The sequence below is a fragment of the Centruroides vittatus genome, unplaced genomic scaffold (assembly GCF_030686945.1).
Source record: "Centruroides vittatus isolate TY-2023 unplaced genomic scaffold, ASM3068694v2 contig_1381, whole genome shotgun sequence".
Taxonomy (NCBI): Eukaryota; Metazoa; Arthropoda; class Arachnida; order Scorpiones; family Buthidae; genus Centruroides; species Centruroides vittatus.
The window spans coordinates 383,956-404,901 of NW_027120867.1; the positions used below are offsets into that span (position 1 = coordinate 383,956).

Below are 20,946 nucleotides of genomic sequence, written 5' to 3' on the forward strand. Positions count from 1 at the left end.
CATATAAATTAAATTAAATATACACTTGAAATAATATATATAAATTAATTTATAAATGGAATAAATAATACATTAAAATTTTATTTTAAAAACAAATCTTAATACTTAATATAAATTTATATGTATATACGTATTTTGTTCCGTTTTGTTATATTTCGCCATTTCTTATTAACTATTGTTTCTGAATGAAATGTACTCGACCAATAATGTATACGTATTTTTGTTACGGTTAAACTGATTAGCAGTCTTCAAAATTATACATTTGTTATGGCCAATGAAAATATTTATTATATTTTCATACGACAAATTTGATCGGTCAATGTTATGATATGGATTGTTTTTATTCTTTTTTGAAATGTCATATGTTAATACATGATTTTCTTTGAATCGACCAGGTAAAAGTTATGTTATTTTGATCGAAATAAATCGAATTTCCTTTAAATTAATAAATATTTATATAATTTCATTGGTGATTAATGATATTTAATGAAATCTTTTAATTAAATATATATTTAGCCAATTTTTTAAAATTTTGTTAACTCATTACTGTGAATAATTACCCTCATCTATATTAAATTTATATAATTGTTAATACGAACAGACTTTATTTATATTCTTGATTAATAACTTCATACAATGACATATTTCACAAGCTTGAATACTACTTTTTCATTACAAATTATTTATATTTTCAATCTTCCTTACACACCGGTGATTCAATCAAAAAATACACTTACGTAAAGCCAGATAACCACTCCGGTTATCTGGCTTTACGTAAGTGTATATTTATATTTTCCATTTAAATTTCAATTATTAGACTTATTACCATTAAATAAAAACTTTAACAGGTGTGGATTAGCTCATTTAGGTTATAATTATATGCCAATATGAAGATATGTTTTGTATAATTTTATCAGTTAATAATTATTTTTGAATGGAAGTTATATTATGACAATTACTAAGATAATCTTAAATATACTGTAAATACTGCCTTCAATGAGATGTCAGAAGTTTTTTTTATATAGAAATTTACATTGGTAGTCTTAAGAATTGGATTTAAAGTGTACGATATGTTGATACAAGAGAAACATTCACATGAAGAGGCATTAAAGAACATTAAAATAAATGTTTTATTTTCCTGCGAGTGCTTCCGACATATTTACAAACGTCGTCTTCGGACAGAAATAGAATTAAATAAAATTTCCGAACAAAATTTTTTTAAAAATTGGAACAAAAACGGCATTAGCTGCATAGAACATAACAAGTTTAAAATAAGAGAACTTAAAACATTAGATTTAAAAACATGTGCGTAACATCGTCGCACATGAGCCCTCGTTTTAATTTTTTTTTAAATTTTGTTCGGAAATTTTATTTAATTCTATTTCTGCCCGAAGACGACGTTTGTAAATATGTCGGAAGCACTCGCAGGAAAATAAAACATTTATTTTAATGTTCTTTAACGCCTCTTCATGTGAATGTTTCTCTTGTATCAGTAAAATAGTTGGCATGACGTCCGCTCAAAGTATTTAATTTACAATATGTTTTAATGGAGTTTATAATTTTCTACATTGTAAATTTAGATCCAGCTTTGGTTGGTTTCACTTCATTTGATAGTCTATCACGATGGCCGAATTCGGCAGACTTGACAGTTTGGGAGCCGTTGAATATTTTTCTGCCGAATGCCTATGGTAGTGCTGTTTCAGAACGTGTTTGATGTTTTGACGTTACGTTTTAGTACTGTCTTTCGTTTACGCTACCTATCTCTAGCTTAAACTGACCAATGATGGCTGCTTCCTGTTCTGACGCGTACATCACTCTTCGTCATTTGGCAGATGTAACTACATAACGGCTGCCAATTGAAACACCTTTGCTTGGTTATCACTGTTGGCTTTTCCGAATGCAGCCAATGATGCCCAAAGGACTGCCCCTTGGCCAAATTCCCAAATTTTGTCCTGCAAACATATTTGACACATATTTGTTACACATAAATGATAAAAATAGATCTACTTTTTTATATATGGAATATACAAAATATTTGTTGCCCTCCTACTTAAGACTTTGCAATTTGGTCCATCAATTGTGAAGTTTGGGTGCCATTGATCTATCAAATAGACTAAAGATGTTTAATTTTCTTTTTAAAAAATATTGCTGATTTTGGTGTGATTATTTCTTTAATAGTTAAAGCAGTATTTGTATCAAATTGCAAAAAGCATTTAAGATTAACAACATTTTTATAAACTTGCATGCTGTTAATAAACTGAGTCTATTATCAAACTAAATATTTATTAACCAAATCCAAAAAAACTTTAATAAATATTATTGTTACTATACACATCACTGCTAATCCTTTACTTCCGGTAAGATATAATGCATAAAACAAACAAACGTTTTCGATTTTATCCAAGATCTGCCTTAGGTTCTTGGATCAATAGAGTTCCAATTATGGAATGCTAAGGTTCGAACATTTTAAAATTCAAACTATGTAACGTTTGGAATCAAGAACATGGATTTGAAATAACATAATAAATTAATATATACAAAAAATAGACCAATGTCCCTGATATTTTCATATTAATGTGGAACCACCTGAACAGGGGAATAATAAGCGTTGATTAATGGCTATGGTTACCACCAAGCATATAATATCGAGTTACTGTCCTTGAAATTAATACACTTTCCCATCCGGCTAGCTTCGTACATCTTCAAAGTCTCTAGGGCCCTAATGTGGTCATGGGCACGACCTATCACTTCACATGTCATTAAAGATATTACCACAGCTGTTGTTGAATAATGTTGCAGGAGTTCACATGTAGTGTCATGTAGTGTCGAAGGTACTGAGAAAGTTAGAGCATTGTCATTTGTATAAGATCAGCTACAATCAGCAGTTGCTCCCTGCTAACAGGGAAATTGAACACCTTTGCATTGACCTCCTTCCTTCCAGAATTAAATTGGATGTGTTATGTATGTACATGATCCTGTAACTAGAGAGACACAAAATATCTTACATAATTTTCCAGTAATTTAAAATTTAATACAACTAATATTTTTGGCTTGATTAATAAGCCTTTATCATGTTTTTGAACAGAGTTTCTGTTTATAATGAAGTCATTCAAAGTGCTATGATGATGATAAGTTTTTATGTCATTATTATATTGGGATGAAATGTAATGTTAAAGTATAGGGGTCTAGCTGGATTATCAATATTTTGTCATTGTAGCTGGGTTGTTATTATAACTGGTGTTATTATATCCAAGTTTGACTGTATTAACAATAAATTTGCTAAGTGCCATGTTTTTTGAAACAAGGTGAGATCTAGCTGCTTAATGAGTAATTGTACAAGTTTTGGACATTAAAAATAAATTAACAATCATTTTCCAGAATTAGGGAAACATTGGTTTGGCAATGTTTCATGATAGTGAGTGATTTTAAATTAGAATTGTATTTATAATATTAGCAGAAAAAAGTGATCTGACCATGACTGGAGCTGTTCGTATGACCTTGAATAAGGTACAGTACATTTTTATCTTAGTGGAATGAACATCCATAACTTGCTTTGGCCAAGGAAACTCTCATGTTTTTTCAGTAGATTCCATTGCACTCATCTAAAATTAGTCTGGTGTATTTACATCCACTTTCTAGGGCCATTTTTCATAGAAACTTATGTCAATGGATCTGCGGCATGCTCTGTAATGGCCCAGAGATATCAAGGAATACTTGACACTTTTGCTGTACTTCAACTGCAAGTGCAACAATGCTTTGAGTCAACTACTTTCATGCAAGATGGAGTACTTCAACTGTGTAAAGCAGTTTCTGTGAAAAGATCTAACAATAACAGAGTTATTAGTCCTGAGTGTCCTACCAACTGGCCACCTAGTTCTCCAGATCATAATCTATGTGATTTTGGTTTTGATGACACTTAAAAAGTGTAGTCTATTGAGGACACATGGCATCTTTCAAGGCTGATTGGTCACAGAGAATCAATTATGGTCCTGACCATAACTGATTCTCTGTGATCAACCATTGAATACTGTATACTGTTCATAGCCTTCTCATTACATTTTTAATAAGGACAATATTGAGCAGTATCTCTTGCATTGCTAAAGTGTGTGTATAGCATGAGTAAATTCTGTATAGCACTTACGTAAATAAAATGTTTGTTGCTTGCAACACCAAAAGTGCCATAGTGGTGATTTTGATACTAATTCTTTTTTACAGAGATGTTTCCTGCATGTCCTAAAATGTCACCAATTTAACCATATTAACTTTGGTTGCATTTGGACTGCTGGATATCTCTGTAGATGAATGGTTCTTAACTGGTTTTCTGCAAACTTACTTCAAGTGTTTCACGGAAAAAAGATTTTAAAGTTTTTATTGGAAATTTATTCCAATGTATTACAACATATTACTTTATTTGTAGACAATTCCATGTTTCTATTTTATTCAATACAATAAAGTTTATTAGTTTCTTGCTTCATTGTTTCCTCAGAGTAGTAAGGATGAAAGTGCTTATTGAGTTTTTGAATATATTGATACTAATGCTCTGCGAAATAAAAAAAAAAGTGTATGAATGATGTTCTGTGGTCTCGGGAAAGTGCTCTAGACAGTGTTGAATAGGAGTACAGTCAAACCTGTTTTTATGCGCTCTTTTTATGTGCGATTTTTTTAATGCGAATTTTTAATTTGCGGTATAGTTGGCGACTAGTCTCGTGCGATTCGTCATGTCTTACGTTGACTTATTATAGCTAAATAAACTTATTATAGCATAAATGCACTTATTATAGTAATATTATTGCATGAATATGCGAAAAATGAAATAATTTACTTTTTAAGTCAACAAAACACCACCTGGACAAAAATATGTAAAACAGACGATAGACCAGACGATGCAGTCAAGTGCTGACATCTGTTGTCAATAAATTCTATTTCGTACGGTTTTGAGTTATTTTCTATGTGAGACTTTTTTTATGCGATCCCTGTTGACCGCATAAAAAAAATATTTTTTAATTGTGTCGCGAAAACTATTATTTACAGCCATTCGTGAAGTTTCGTGAGATTTTTTTTATGCGTTTTTTTTAATGCGGTCCCTATCCCCCGCATAAAAACAGGTTTGACTGTATTTTAATTAATTTCCCAATTTTCCTGGTAAATTAAATATATAGAATAAACATCATTTAGAATTATATTTTGTAAATTGATTTATTGATTTTAGCATTAAAAGATAGTTTTCAGTTTCATATTTATAACATCACCTTGTTGCTAGCTAGATGCTGGCTATGCTAACTATGAAAACAAACTGCAAAAATATTAATAGTTTGTCTTCAAAATTAAAATAAATAACTATTTTATTATCATCATTATAATAAATTACTGATCCTATTTCTTTAAAAGATATTTAAGATACAAATCATTGCAAACATTTTGATTTTTTGTAAATCAAAACATTTGTAAATAATTATTCATTTAATTAAATAAATACAACACGCTTATTTTCATTTAATTAAGCTTAGAGCTAGTAGTTTATTTAAATACAGTAAAACCTCTTGGAGATGACTTCGTAAACTTAGGAAAACTGGTCATCTCAAGCGGGTGACAAAAATATAAAGGATACAGAATACTGTATGTAGTACTACATAGTATATGTGATATTCTAGTATAATACTACACAGGCTGCTGTGTAGGCAATATAGTAAAGATTATTTAAAAATGCTGTGTATTGATTAATACTAGACTGCAAGAATATTTATTTGTTTATTAATACATCACATGTAATTCTGTTTACTGTAGATGAAAATGTAATATGTACCTGTACATCTTAAATGTTTAATTTAAAGTAATACGAAATGAACATTTGCTTTTTTTGTTTTAACTTTTTTCAGATGATGATGATGTCAGTATTTCTTTTCTGTTTGATCAAATAGACTCCAAAAGCCATCTTAATCCTACCAAAATTTGTCATTATCTATTATCATAATATTTATTGTTATCAATGGAAAGATTAAATTCATTGGTTTAGTTCTTTATTCAGTTTAATAAGAATGAAGCATAGGCTAACTTGTTATTGAGGATATTAACAGCAAATTATATGTATTCTCCAGCACAGGACCAAATGGGAGAAAATTAGAGACATTCAAGTTGGAAAAAATTGAGATGAATTTATCTAACACAATAATACAACTTATCCAACATTGTATATTGTATATGCCATGGTTTCAATTTAATCATTTTGAATAGGATGATGAAACTAGTTGATTCAAAGAGGGTATTTTGCTCCAAAGAAATTATGAGTCCAGGTGGTTACAAGAAGATAGAGGGGTGGTCAGCTTAAAGATGATTAAAAACAATGATAATTGGAGTAATCTTTGGTATCGCCCTTCTTTGGTATGGGGATAAAAATAGATCTTTTCCAATCCTTTGCCCACTGGCCATTCTTCTACACACAACAGCACAATGCTGTCAAAACTTTTAATGGTAAAGGTTTCGGTAACTCTGCTGGTATTCCATCGATTCTGGGGCCTTGTGGCTGGCCAGCTGTTTGAGTGTCATGCTACCTCTTCTTATAAGATGTCTGGCTCCAGCTCTGTCAGTTCTTCCTCTTCAATACCTTGGGTATGAACTTCCATTTCACTGGCATAAAGTTATTCTGTGTATTCCTTCCATCTTTCTTTGATTGAGTATTGATCATGTAATTCATGACCATCTTGGCCATTGACTGCTACCTTACATGCGATAAATGGTGTTCAGGTTTTCTTCACATAAACACAGCATTGTCTAATGAGGCCTTTCTGAGCTGCTGCTGCCTCCATTTTCTTGCACTGTTCTTCCCAGAATTTTCCTTTATCTTTCCTGGCTTCTTTTTGGAACTTTGCGTTTAATCTTCACATTTCCTCTTGGTTACCAATTATTTTTGCTTTTCTTCATAGTTCTGCTACTTCTAATATAGTTTCTGAAATCCATTTTGCCAATTTTGCTATCTTCTTGTATGGAATGAGTTGATGCAAACATCATTGATATGTACTTTTATATCTTTCCATAGTTCTGGTTCGTTTTCTACAAAATTGAGCGAGTCAAATATATTCTTTATTTTGATATCATAGGCAGCAGGGATCATTTCAACATCAAATTCTGGCGTCGCTGATGGTCGCTTGACATTACAAAACCTTAGTTTCACTTTGACAACGAGCAGTTCATGATCTGTTCCGCAATCGGCGCCAGGATACATTTTCACAGACAAAACGGAACTCTTCCACTTTTGCTGGCACAGGAAGTAGTCAATCTGGTTACGATAATGTCTATTGGGAGAAGTCCATGTATACAATTGCCACCTTGGCTGTTCAAACCACGTATTCATCGCAGTCATCTGCTGTTCTTGGCAGAACTGAATCAGTCATTCACCTGACTTGTTTCGTTCTCCAAGACCATTTTCCTATAATGCATGATTCTTCCATTTCACCTACTTTCACGTTGAAATCACCGATGACATAGACAACATCTTTTGTTGGTGTCTGACGCAGTGTTTCTTGGAATTCATTGTAGAAACCCTCAGTTACTTCTTTTGAATCAGCAGTGGGCACATAAACCTGCAGGATCATAAAATTGCGAGATTTCCCTTTGATACGGATTGCTATGATTCTGTCGTCAATTGTTTGAAAGCTTTCTATGATGTGACTGATCTTGTGCAGAATGAAACCTACTCCTCTTCGCCGGATGGTATCATTTCCAGAGTGGTAGATGACACAATCATCGGAATTAAAGAATCTGCTTCCAGTCCAGTGAAACTTCACCAATGCCCAGAAGATCTATCTTCAACCGATTCATTTCATTTTTGATGATGTTCAACTTTCCTACGTGTAACCCGTTCACATTCCAAGTTCCAATTTAAATACTTTAGTACAGCGCAGAGTTCTCTTCTCACCATGAGCTACATCAGCAGTCAGGTGTCCATTAGGATTTAGCCTGGTCGCATCATCAATGCTCCTGCTACTAATAACTCATTGCTCTTTTCCAGTTACTCGATTAGTACCTTCTGGCCCAAGGGTGGCACAAGTCGGTACCACATTTGAAACTGTATTTGTAAATTGTTCTATAGGATATTTTGGCAAAATACTGGAGTAGGTTGCCAGGTCTTTCTCCAGGCCTCTAAATAATTTGCTACTTATGTTAAAACGGTTTCAAACTCTAACGTTCTGAAATTACTCTTACAATACAAAATTCGTTCAACCAAAAACAAAGTGAATTTAATAAATATGTACAAAATATAACCTATCAAAACATATTGAAAAATCAACATCTCTTCTTCATACACACCGGAGTATGTAAATAATTACAACTTACTCGTGCCTGTGACCGGTGTGAAAACAATTCAAAACTAACAAACGTTTTCTGGACACCTTCCGTGTCCTTCTTTAGGTTAAAATTGCTGGATTCTATTTTTTAAAAACGAAACCACCATTCTGAATTTATACGAACGAATTCGAATGATGATAGTTCAAATGTGTGACGTTCAAGGCGCATGCGTTATAACTGTCGTGTTCCATGTTGTATCGTACTTTTTAATCTTGGTGCTCTTTTTTATCTTTGGGTCACTTGACTTCGTGTGTCATCGGACCCAAATAAATTTTTTTATGCATCCTCTTGTAATAAAGCTTGCCAAGCAAGCGAAAGAGCTATCTCGTCGCGTGAATTAATGCATTTTGTTGCACTTTGCGCTTTATGTATCTCTATCGCTTCCAGCCATTTAAGGTGTTCTATCTGGGTCGTTTTGGTTATTAGCTTGGCTCCCGCGAAGTCCACATTGATGCCCGGTTCAGAAGCGTATACTGTGAGTGACGTGGTAGCTCTGTTGTATCTTATATCCGCCTTATGCTCTTTAAGTCTGACTTCCATAGAGCGTTTCGTTGATCCTATGTAGATCAGATCCCTATTAAATCTCTCGTCCTTTATCGGGATTCGGTATACGCCTGCCATTCTATTCGGGTCAGATGGGTCCTTTCCGTTACGCAACAAACTGTATATAGTTGGGCCTCTCCTGTAAGCAACGGTGACCTTTTCACACCGGTCACAGGCACGAGTAAGTTGTAATTATTTATATTGAAAAATTTTAAATCCGATTAATATAATATAAAGTTATAGAAATGTATAATTAATAGAATATATTACTGCTTCGTTGAGTATTAGTATCATTTGAATTACTTCATATTTTATTTTTTGCAATCAAATTTTGGTCTGCAAATATAAAATAATAGTTTATAAAATATTTGCTGTTATAAACTGTTTTGTTTTTGTTTGGCTTATAGAATAGCATTAATGTAGGGATGTTGTAATAACAATTTTGAAATATATTGACTTTTGTTATTCAAAACAGTTATATAGTTGCTTTTACACAGGTTACTGACTTTGTAATTGTTGTAACAGAGTTTAATTACTTTTAGAAATGTGTTTATATTATTACTGTTTTATTATAAATGTAATTCAACGTATCCTGTTTTTATACACAAATGAATGGATTTGATTATTTTGTCTTTGCCATACTTGCTTCATCTAGAAAGAAAATCCATGTAATTACTATATTATTATAGCACGAATAGATAATTAATGTGATAAAATATATATTTATATCAAATTATATCTTTATTGTCTGTGTATTTGGATAAAATCAAATTAACAGAAAAAAAACATTTTTCTTGGCACCATAATCAAAATTATTAGGCAATTTTTGGTTCCTGAATGTAGCGTTTTTTTACTAATTATTATCACAGTAATCATTTTGAAAGAATTAAATTAATTGACATATAAAAATTAAATAAAAGTTGTTAATAATAATAAAATTATTAATTATTGATGTGGTATGTGCTGACAAGAGTTACAAGTTTAAATTTCATTTTGTCTCAATATTTTCCACTAGACAATATTTAAATATTAAGTATTTAATTAACATTTCAGGCTAATTTAATTTTTATATATTGTCATACTTATTGATGTAAGTTGTTGTTTTATAATTTATCCAAGGTATTAGACGTGATAGTTTCTTTTTTTGTAGTTTTTCAATAATTAGTTTTAGATAATACTTTTTGTGGCAGCCGAATAATTGTAACCTGGCTCTGCATAAGAAAATCCAGGTGGCACTTTATTGAGAATATAAAAACTCGTGCTGACCGCCTGCTACGGCTCTTTTTCTGCTCTTTTCTGGCTTGTTCACTTCTCCGCGGATGACTTGTACGGTGCTATCCTAAATCTTGTAGCCGAGATCTCTTTACTCGACAAGCGTAACGAGTATTGTAGATTACTGTAAATAAATCCATTTGGAAAGAAACCCGGCTTTGGATATTTCAAATCTTAACGAACATTTAAGTGGTGATACTAGACCGCCACAATTTTTAAATCTAGTTTTAGAATTCATACAGTTCTGTCTGCCAATTTCATGAATTTTACATACGAATAAATTTCTGCTTATAAAATGCAAAGTTCGCTTTATTAGAGCGCACAACTTTAAATTAACCACCATTTATCTAGCATAGTGATTCTCAAATGGTGCATCCTAAATATGACTAGGTATGCTGTAAATATTACAAAAGTATATTTAAAAATGAGAAGAAACCCATTTTTATGAAGATTTGTTATATTTATGATCAATCAATAGCTAGGTTATGCCATGAGGGTAGGCTTTTTTATCTGCATGCCATAGAATAAGCATACTTATCTTTAAAAATGTATATGCATGCTGAAGTTTTAGACTTTGAATAACAATATTTAAATAATGAAAGGAATATGATTTAATTAGAGTAAATGTAAAGAAGCTGATTGAAAAAAATATGACCAGGTAATAAACTGAAATTGTATATGTTATGTGCTATATCATGTGTCCCAACATGTCACTTTGGTCATGCGTGTCATAAGTTCATCACCCCTGTACTAGAATAATAGTTATTATTTTAAGTTACCGCTTAGCTATTCAGAGTTTAAAATACATTAATATATTTTTTATTTTATATACACAGTGCGCCAGAAAAATATTACATGTTTTACAATATGCTAGGAATCAAGAAAAATTGAGGATGACAGCCGAGCAATTTGGACAATCAAGCCCATCATCAAGAGAATAACTGTGACAGAGACATTTGTAGAGAAATTCTATTGTAGTTGTTCTTTTGATAATGGCTCGACTGCCCGAAAATGTTACAGAAGTTAATAGCGAATTTAAATTTGTATGCTCCAATAATACAGAATTTGTGTTTTATTAAATTAAATGTAAAAATAAAACTCTTTTATTTATATAGAGTAAAATGGCAAAAAGTTTAGACGATTTTAATCTTCCCCAGTCGGCAATTTCAAAAATTGTCAAGCATACCGTGAGTATTGTTATATCTAATTATGTAAAATTATAAAGTATGTTTTCTTGTCTCCAATTGTTTTTTCTTTTTTATTATTTAGCTATTTTCTTTTATGTATCATAATAAATGTTAACATATCATTTATCTATTAACAGAATTGAAGAAAAAATTGATTTGATGATGAAAACTACCACCACTCTGTTATGTAATGGCATCAAATTTTACTTATTCTTTTTAATCAAAACAATTTCTATTGTTTTGATTAAATAGAAATTGGTCAAGACACGAAAACATGCTTATAGTTGCTTTCATAATAAGAACTTCAATCATCTATTTTTATAATTTATTATATTTTTTATATGGGCATACAGCTTCCCGACGGAATATCTATATCTAACGAAGCCAAAGAAGCTTTATCTAAAGCAGCGAGCGTTTTCGTATTATATTCGACTTCTTGGTTAGTTTTTGTTTTTCAATTATTTTCCAAATTTTTAACATAATTTTACTAATAAGATTAAAATTTCATTTACAGTGCTAATAATTTTGCATTAAGAGCAGAAAAAAAGACATTAACTACTCCAGATATATATGCTGCGATGGAAGACATGAATTTCGGTTCTTTCGTAAATTCATTGAAAGAAAGTCTAAAAAGTAAAAAAATAATTTATTTTTTTACATTTATTTTAGAAATACAGTCAAACCTGTTTTTATGCGCTCTTTTTATGTGCCATATTTTATTTGTGCATTTAAGATGTCTTCTCATTTCGGTAAAGAATATTTAGGAAAAAGTACTTAGTGTATTTAAGCCATCCCTGTACCTTTGGTACTGTACCTCTATTTTTTTTTACTGTATCCTGGTTTTAAAAAACAAAATTAGAATTCACACTTTTACTTATCATGGGGCCATGCCAAAACTGAAGGTTTTGTGTGTGCCATTCAATCATTAGCAACAAAATATTGAAAAATGATATTGAAAGAAAACATTGATGGCAAATGTTTGGCATGCAAATCAGCCAATGAAACAATTCAACATATTATTTCCAGACACCAAGCACTTACATCAACAGAATATAATCAAATTACCAAAATAATTTACTAACATCTTGCCAAAATATTCAAACTTCTTAGTAATACGGCATCTTATTTCAAATTCAACCTACCTCCAGTAATTGAAAACAATTCAGCAATATTATATTGGGATAAACAACTAATAACAGACAAAACAATTGATTACAATAAACCTGGCATTGTTCTTGTTGATAAAATTTCAAGGAAATCTTGTTTTGTTAATATCAATACCTAATACTGAAAAATTACAAAAAGTAGAACAAATAAAAATTTTCAAATATCAGTCACTGAGAAATGAAGTTCAATGACTTTGGAAGCAAAAGGAAATACTAATAATACCAATAATTATATCGGTGGCAGCTCTAATTCCAAAAACGTTAACTGTGCATCTAAAGAAACTGCCGCTAACTATTGATCTTCTACCAGAAATTCAGAAGGTTGTTGTTTTGCAGGCATGCCATATCACTCTCAGATTCCTCAACCCTGATCAACAATAAGAAAACAAAGGCTTGGTTTTCATTGACCTGCCAAAATTACCAGTCAAACTGTGAGAAACAGACATAATAATAACTCTCTCACCAATCACCACCTTGATCTGGTTAGAGAGCTCAGTAACTCTAATGAACCACAGAGCCATGCTGGCTGGAGCATCTGCTACTGGTAGGGTCACCCATGCCAATGAGGTCTGTGGGGAGAAATGAAGCTAAGAGCGGCTTAACCCATATCTGTGGAGATCTAACGATGGTGATAACACGATCCAAATGTAATGCCAGGCATTGCCCGAGTTAACAGGGTCCGTGCTCGTGAGTTAGGCATATGCTCACATTTGAAAAATTTCTCAGTCTCCCCTGGCCACCAGTGGTGAAAATAGCATTGGTCCAAGTATGGCTACTGCAATATCTACAACAGTTGTGGGAAACCAGCCTACTTTTGATATTTCTGAGGCAATCCAGCCAAAGACCACTGAGGCAGGTAAACCATGCCAATGGATGAAATGAAATTCAGAAATGATTGACAGTCATCTGTACTTACTTCACATCACAAAACTCAAAACAGTCACAACAGCATACAGACAACAGTTACATCTGTTGTTATGACAACATTATCCTTGTTGATCAAAAAAGAACAAGTATACTTAACAACTTTATACCACAAACAACACCAGAACATATCAAACAACAAATTGCAGAACAATTTCACCAACAAACAAATATTCCCAATATCAACAATGATCACATAATCCTCCAGGATCAAGATACATGCATAGACAATACTGTTCTTATCACCTCTATTTTCACTGATGCTGACAGTATCAACACTTCTTCATTAGCTGAAATAGATTCAGGTTTAATTCATACGCTCCTTTTTCAGGAAGCACTCACTAAATTTACAAGCACTGATTCTGCATAACAGGCAAACATTCCCAAAATCAACACTTCTAAATTAGTAGGGAAAATGCTACACTATGTGAACACTTACATATTACCAGATAGAGTGAGTGCAATTTTTACACTCTCAGACACTCACACACTAGTCTATGCAGGTATAGTCACAGTAGTGACCTACCATGGACTAAAACTGCATCCACAGACAGAAACATACAAATCAAAAACAATATTAGACAACAGCTAGGCAGGCTGACACATTATGCTAATAACAAAACAACACCTAAATTAATGAAACAACAAAAAATTATTTTCAAGAAAATTAAAACACACACAAAGGACAAACAACACGATGTCCACATTTCACTCTCTCTTTCTCTCTCTAACGTGCCATATCTATCCGAGGTCCGGATGTCGGCTACACTTGGCATAGGTTAGTACGGAGGTTAATAATACACCAAGGCGTTTTCTAGGGAAGGTTAAACCCAGAGTGGTTTCCCGTTGCCATCTCTGGGGCACGATGCTACGTGAGGGGAAAATGCCTTTTGAGAGGTCTTGTAAGGGAAACTGGCCCCTATTCAGGTGTTACAAATGTGGAGAAAACCCGGAAAACTCCACGTGGCCATTGACACACTGACACAAAAACTTGCATCCAAATGCACGGCAACTCAAATGATACAAAATTTGTTCTGTATGGAAACAACAAAATAAATTATCAGATGAATTTAGCAATATTAGCCGGCTTAATTAGTTACTTATCTAACCACCTAAAAGGGGTTTTTTGGACTAAGAAACAAATTGTTATGTCCTTCTAATCCAACTTTTTACTGGAGTTCAAGACTCCAGTTCAAGACTGGAGTTACTCTGAAACAATTTTAATTTCCAGAAAATTCCACTAAAACTGGGGTTTTAGTGGAATTTTAAAGTGGTTTTAGATGATTATGAATACTTGGTGTGGTCTTTGTCATAGATGGTACCTACTGTAAAATATCTGTATAAATGTTACTGAGGAGGGATCAGTGGAAATGTTAGATCTGAAATGCATGTAAATAAAACATCTGGAAATTAAAATTGTTTCCGAGATTCTTGAACTCCAGTAAAAAGTCAGATTAGAAGGACATAACAATTTGTTTATTAGTCCAAAAAATCCCTTTTAGATGATTAGATAAGAAAATAAATTATTCACAAACAATGAAAAACTCTTCTACAGGCAAATTAATACCAAATCTATTACTGATTCCCAACACAATGTCATGCCAACTGAAGAAGAACTCACAAATTATTGGTCTTCTTTTTGGTCTGCTGCTGCCATGCACAATGCTGAAGCAAACTGGATCAAAGAGGAGAGCAAAGACACAAGGACATACTTAGTATGCATTGTGTTGAAACAAATATACAAGACATCCATTGCACAATGCAGAAAGCACACAACTGGTCAACACCTAGTGTGGACACATTCACAGTTTCTGGTACAAAAAATTCATATCCCTGCACCAGGAACTAGCTAAACATTTAATTCATATTATCAACAATCCACAAGACATGCCAAATTTTATCAGGCAGGGCATCACCTACATGAAACCAAAAAACAACAAAGATCCTGCACAGTACATACCAAAGTACATGTCTTCCAACACTTTGCAATGCAAGAGGTAAGAATCTTGTAAACAAAATGTACAAGCAAATTGATGACCATGGCATTCTTACAGAACAACAAAAAGGCTGCTGTAGAAATCACAAAGGTTGGAAAGAACAACTCAGTGACTCTGTCATCCTATGGCAAGTTCATGATCAATACAGAATACACATGGATATACATCAGAACATCATACACATGGCATACATTGATTAAAAAAAAGCATTTGACAGTTTTCCATACATTTGGCTGCTGCACACACTTCCCATCTACAAAATTCATCCTCAACTCATGTTTCCTTGGTTCTACCATGCTCCACTGGAGAAAAACATCTTAACCTCCATAACACTCAATTAAAAACAAATCAAATATACATCAAGCAAAGAAATTTTCAAGAAGATTCCTTATGTCCTCTCTGTTTCTGCCTTGTACTTTATATAACACATTTAACAAAACACAATATGGTTACAATATCTGACACAATAAAACAACACTGCTCACATTATCATATCTCATGTACATGGATGATATCAAACTTGACAAGTGCAGTAAGATTGCCTATATAATAGACATCTCCATTCCCAACACTCATAACACGAAAAATGCAAATACTGAAAAAATCAACAAATACACCCCACTCACTCAAGAAATAAGGCAGCTGTGGAGGATGAATAGATACTTATTGTGGCTGTGATCCTCTCTTCCACTCCTATGTGTTATACCACATACACTATTCAAAAGCCTAGAAATGTTAAACCTTAATAAAAACATACACACGGCCAGTGGTGATATTTGAAATATTTAACAAAGGGTTCGCTAGCAGAAAATTTTTCCCTGACAATCACCGACAAACAAAATGGAAGTTTTGGCTAGAAATAAATACAATACCTTTTCTTGCAATATATCTAATAATCAGTGGTGTATTTGGAACGTAACGAGCCCTGGGCGAAGACCAGGTAACAATATTATTAGTATATTAGTGCTGTTGACCTTTTTTTTAGGCAGAGAAATTTTCACCCCGAATGGCACTACTCATAGTAAACAGTAAACAGATGTCATCATCTCTCATAATACAATATCCTTTTATTTCGCTGTCCATAGCCCAACACATGTTCCACGGCCATCTTGTATTATCTTGCACACGTGGGATTGTGGGATCTCTCTTATGACTGGATCTAGTTTCAAGAACTCTCTTGAATCGATCGTGATTAAACCTTGTTTCGGTCAAGATTGAAACAGTCAAGAGAGATTGTGAGCAAAGTTGGGGACGTCTTGGTGCAATCTAGATTGAAATGCTCGGTGCGAACGGGGTATAAGGCTCTAGTTTAGTAATATTACAGAGTATAATACGTATATTTTAATATATTTAAAAAAAAAAAAAAAAAAACAAAACCACTGAGAAATGTTCCGTGTGTTTAACAAGGTTCAGAAAACTGAAAATTTTAACGACGGGTTCGGCCGAACCCGTGCGAACCCGCTGAATATCACCACAGCACACGGCACTGCAGAAAGCCACAATTGAACACATATCACATTGTTAAAGAGTTTCTAGGTGTTGACACACACCAATAACACAGCTTAATGTAACACTTGTTTGAGTAGCTATGTCTTGACTTTAGTCCAGCATAGACTTGGCACCAGTATCAGCTAAGGGTGACATTCACAATATAATAGTAATAATAATGTTTAAATAAAGAATAACTCTTTTATTCAAGAGGTGGGCTAGGTAAAGATTAGCTGTAGCCAATTGAAGGCCGTTTGGCAAATTAATTAGCCTATGGGATATTTCAACTTCACATATAAGATGCAGGGTTTTTTTGACAAAGTTTCATCTTATGGGCCATCAATTATATAAATAGATGCTTAAATTGAACACTTTAAGAAAACTTTTTGGGCTAAAGTTTGAAACAATTGTTATTAAATGCTTTTATTTAAGTTGCTTTTTATCATGTCCTCAAATCTTGCAACTCAAATTTCATCCAAATTTCTAAGTAGGGAGGACTTCAGCACCTGTACTCCTTTACAGAAATTACAGAGATTGAGGTCCTCCTCATTGATACAAAACAAAATTTATTTGTTTGAACTTCAAAACATTGTAAAGACAAATATAATTTATTAGACCATCAGCAATGTAATTGTTATGCATGTGTTAATAAAATGTAGTTATAATTATTCAAATATTCTTAATTTTTGAGTTAGCTGTTGTTTGGGATCTTCTGGATAAGCCATTGGCAGTGATGATGTATATGATGGTGGTGTGCCATCCCAACCCACCAATCCCAATCTTGAAAATCACAATCAATAAATGCTTTTATTGACGAGACTATGACTCGTTTCTAAAATCACGCTGCTGTCGACGGCTGCACACCTTAGAGGTATGAAGGAGTACATGTCAGGAGTTGCAATTTGGCACAAAGTTTTTGGTGCCCAAATCATGCACACTTAAAATAAACCAGACTTGTAAGTAGTCGGGGGACTGGGTCAAAATAAAATACAAAATGCCGAGACTGTTTCTACAAACAGGCACGAGTGCGAGATTTGCTCGTGCTCTCAGACATTCTTGTCCCAAGAATGGCTTTGCCATTTTACTTGTTTAAAATTATTATTTTTTTGAAGAGATGTTGCAAGATAATTTAACTAAGAATTCTTTTATAGTCATTTCTTTCAAGAGACTTTTTATTGATCAAGAGCTACAGATTTAGTCATTTTTATCAGAGTCTAACTTCTCGCGCAATCCCCGGGAAGGATAAATCAACACACTAAAAACCTTTTTTATATCCCAGTACGAATAGCTTTAGATAAAAACTAACGTTTTCGACCAAAACTTGGTCTCCGTCAGGCTATTGACCAGTATAAAATTCGAAACTGGAATTCGAACAACGTATTTAAAATAATTTTAAAGGTTTTTAGTGTGTTGATTTATCATAGTAATGAAAATCTATTAGTACTTTAGCCATTTTTTCCAAATATTCATCTTATATATGTAGAGTAAATCTAGTAAGTGTGATATTTAATCAAAATCAGATTAAATTACTTATATTAAATTATACATTTATCATTTCAGTTTACCATACAGAAAAAGGAAAGAGAGATAATTGTAAAATGATAAAAAAGCACAAATTAGGTAATTCCATTCTGATGGAAGAAGAAGAAAATCTAGAATAATAACGTTAGCAATAAATTATATATTTATATCTCATATGCCATATTTATACTTTTATACTGTTATATTTAATATATTTATGTCTAATTTATTAAGATGAATTGTGTGTATATGTATGAAAGTTTTATAATTCACAACTTCCCTGCCGAACAACACATTTTGGTTTAAATCTTTTTATAAAATATGATTTTACTTTAATTTCCGAGAAAATTAAAGGAAATATTAATGAATGAATCATTTTCTTATAAAATTAAAATTGAATTTTAGTTCTTTTATAAAGAACTTGCATTAATGAATACAAAATGATTTAAATTTCATTCATTTTATAATCTTGATGCTGATTGAATAAGAAGTTGTGGAGTATAATCGTGTTACTCAAATATATGGAATCTGTATAAATTTGTACTTGTTGATATCTTTTAAATTTATAAAAATAAATGTATGTGGATATCAAATTGGTTTTCATAGTTTTTTAAAGCCTTTAAATAACAAATAAAAATTAAACAATGTTTATGAAACTTGGTGTGGAAAAGGACCTTCTTAGCACCAACATATCGGAAAAAAATTCATTCGATCTTTTAATTGCTTGTAATATATTATGAAGATTATAAAACAAAGTTTGAAATATAATTTATGATTTCTTATTTAACCCCCTAGACCCGTGGTTCTCAATCCGTGATCCGTGAACATGGGTTCTCCGCGAAGCCATTTCAAGTGTTCCATGAAAAAATCAAATATACAATTAAAAATTGTTGCAAAAGAAAAATCAGTACGACGTAAAATAATTTTTGTATGGGAATGTAATAGCAAATGCCAATGACGTCACATACTAGACCCAGTACTCTCTTGATTTGAAAAAGTTTGCCATCCCTGCTTTAAAGCTGATGTATTTTAAGTGTTTCGTGGAAAAAACGTCAAAGTTTAGTGTTTCCCGACTTCAGAAAGATTGAGAACCAGGGCCCTAGACCATTGTGGGCCTGACCGAACTTGTGATATGTCTGCTAGGAAGATACACTCCCGATGTCACAAAGTCAAAATGGTTAAAAGAAAAGAGATCTTTTAACCTCTCTTGATTTTTATGGAATAATTTATATACAGCGTATATACATAATTATATATACACTGTATATAAATTATTCCATAGAAATACAGTCAAACCTCTTTATCTCAACACAACTTCTTGGAACACTTTTAACATCCATAGATTTAATATATTTGTATACTTTCCAATCCAACTCTGATACTGTTTTATGGAATGTCACAGAGTTTTATTCATTTACAGTATAAATCATTAAGTTATTGATCTCTTTTATTCTACTGTCAAAGATGTTTGGTGGTTTTATTCACTCAGTTATTGGAGGGTACCTATTGGGCTGCAATTCAAAAAAATTGTAGACCTATAAATTTCTAGTCTGCCCTTCCTTAATCTCGAGAACGGAGAAGATAGATGAAATTCGAGACCAGATATGAAAAGTGAAGGAGCAGGGATCCCAGATTAACTATATACGAATTTTCGCTTTGCTCCGGAAGTCACGTTACTTCATTTCAAAAATTTTCCCTCGGAGTTAAATACGTAACCGGCACGACTCTGTTGCTAACAGAAAAAGTATGATGTACAGAGGCAAAACACTACTATACTCCACACAGGCTAGTGCTGTGTGCTACCTGTTAATGGAGCATAATAGCGCATCTATAGGAAAACAATTATTTTATAATAATTGGAAGGTTAAATTTTGCTTCCTGTAATAGGGAGTAGAAATAATTTGCATTTATAGGGTAGTCAGTGGTATAAAGTTGTTTCAAACTTTGATATTTTTTATTAAAATGTGTAGTAATGCAAAAAGTAAAATTTATGTGAGAAGCCAGGCTAATGCAAATTATTTGATCAAAAAGAATGATTAGTACATATATACGAAATACGAACTATAACAACAAAGATGTCATAGATACCATTCAAGAACTTCAACTTTTTCTCACATTTGTACTTCCTTCACAAGTGACATGACTACTCATCAGGAACCTAATGACAAAATTGCAGATTGGAGCAACAAACAACTTTTCCTAAAACGGGCATTGGAACCCAAGAGAAGGACCCCACATAAAAAGGTAAAGGCCGATCCATCTCGTGCAGTGATTGATGGGATCGTAGCTGCCTATACCTACCGGACATTCGACCAAGATCTGCCCCATTCAGGAGTCTTACCTTCCCAACCCAGCGGAAACCTCTCCACCCATTCGTCAAGATGATCCGTGGCATCCCGACATCAATCAAGGTATTTACCAACATGCTTCCTACTTTGTAAACTCTCGTGCAATTCTAAATAGACTCTCCCATTAATAATTCGCTCTTGTAGAAAAGTCTTTTTG

The 20,946-nt window shown here is 32.7% G+C and overlaps 1 protein-coding gene across 1 annotated transcript; it reads left to right on the forward strand.

Annotated features, from left to right (window-relative positions):
• The first annotated feature begins 197 nt into the window (after positions 1–197).
• On the forward strand, positions 198–19,138 carry LOC136968056 (DNA polymerase epsilon subunit 3-like). The gene is made up of 5 exons (XM_067262019.1): positions 198–395; positions 11,274–11,345; positions 11,699–11,784; positions 11,860–11,978; positions 18,481–19,138. The coding sequence occupies exons 2-5, from the start codon at positions 11,280–11,282 to the stop codon at positions 18,579–18,581; spliced, it is 372 nt and encodes a 123-aa protein (XP_067118120.1). The 5' UTR covers positions 198–395; positions 11,274–11,279; the 3' UTR covers positions 18,582–19,138.
• Positions 19,139–20,946: the final 1,808 nt, after the last annotated feature.

What these genes read in the sequence shown, in the direction of transcription:
- LOC136968056 (XM_067262019.1), top strand. Translation starts at nt 11,280, where the DNA reads ATGGCAAAAAGTTTAGACGATTTTAATCTTCCCCAGTCGGCAATTTCA. An exon ending in CAAAAATTGTCAAGCATACC is followed by an intron (nt 11,346 to 11,698) that starts GTGAGTATTGTT and finishes ATGGGCATACAG; the next exon opens with CTTCCCGACGGAATATCTAT. An exon ending in GTATTATATTCGACTTCTTG is followed by an intron (nt 11,785 to 11,859) that starts GTTAGTTTTTGT and finishes TTTCATTTACAG; the next exon opens with TGCTAATAATTTTGCATTAA.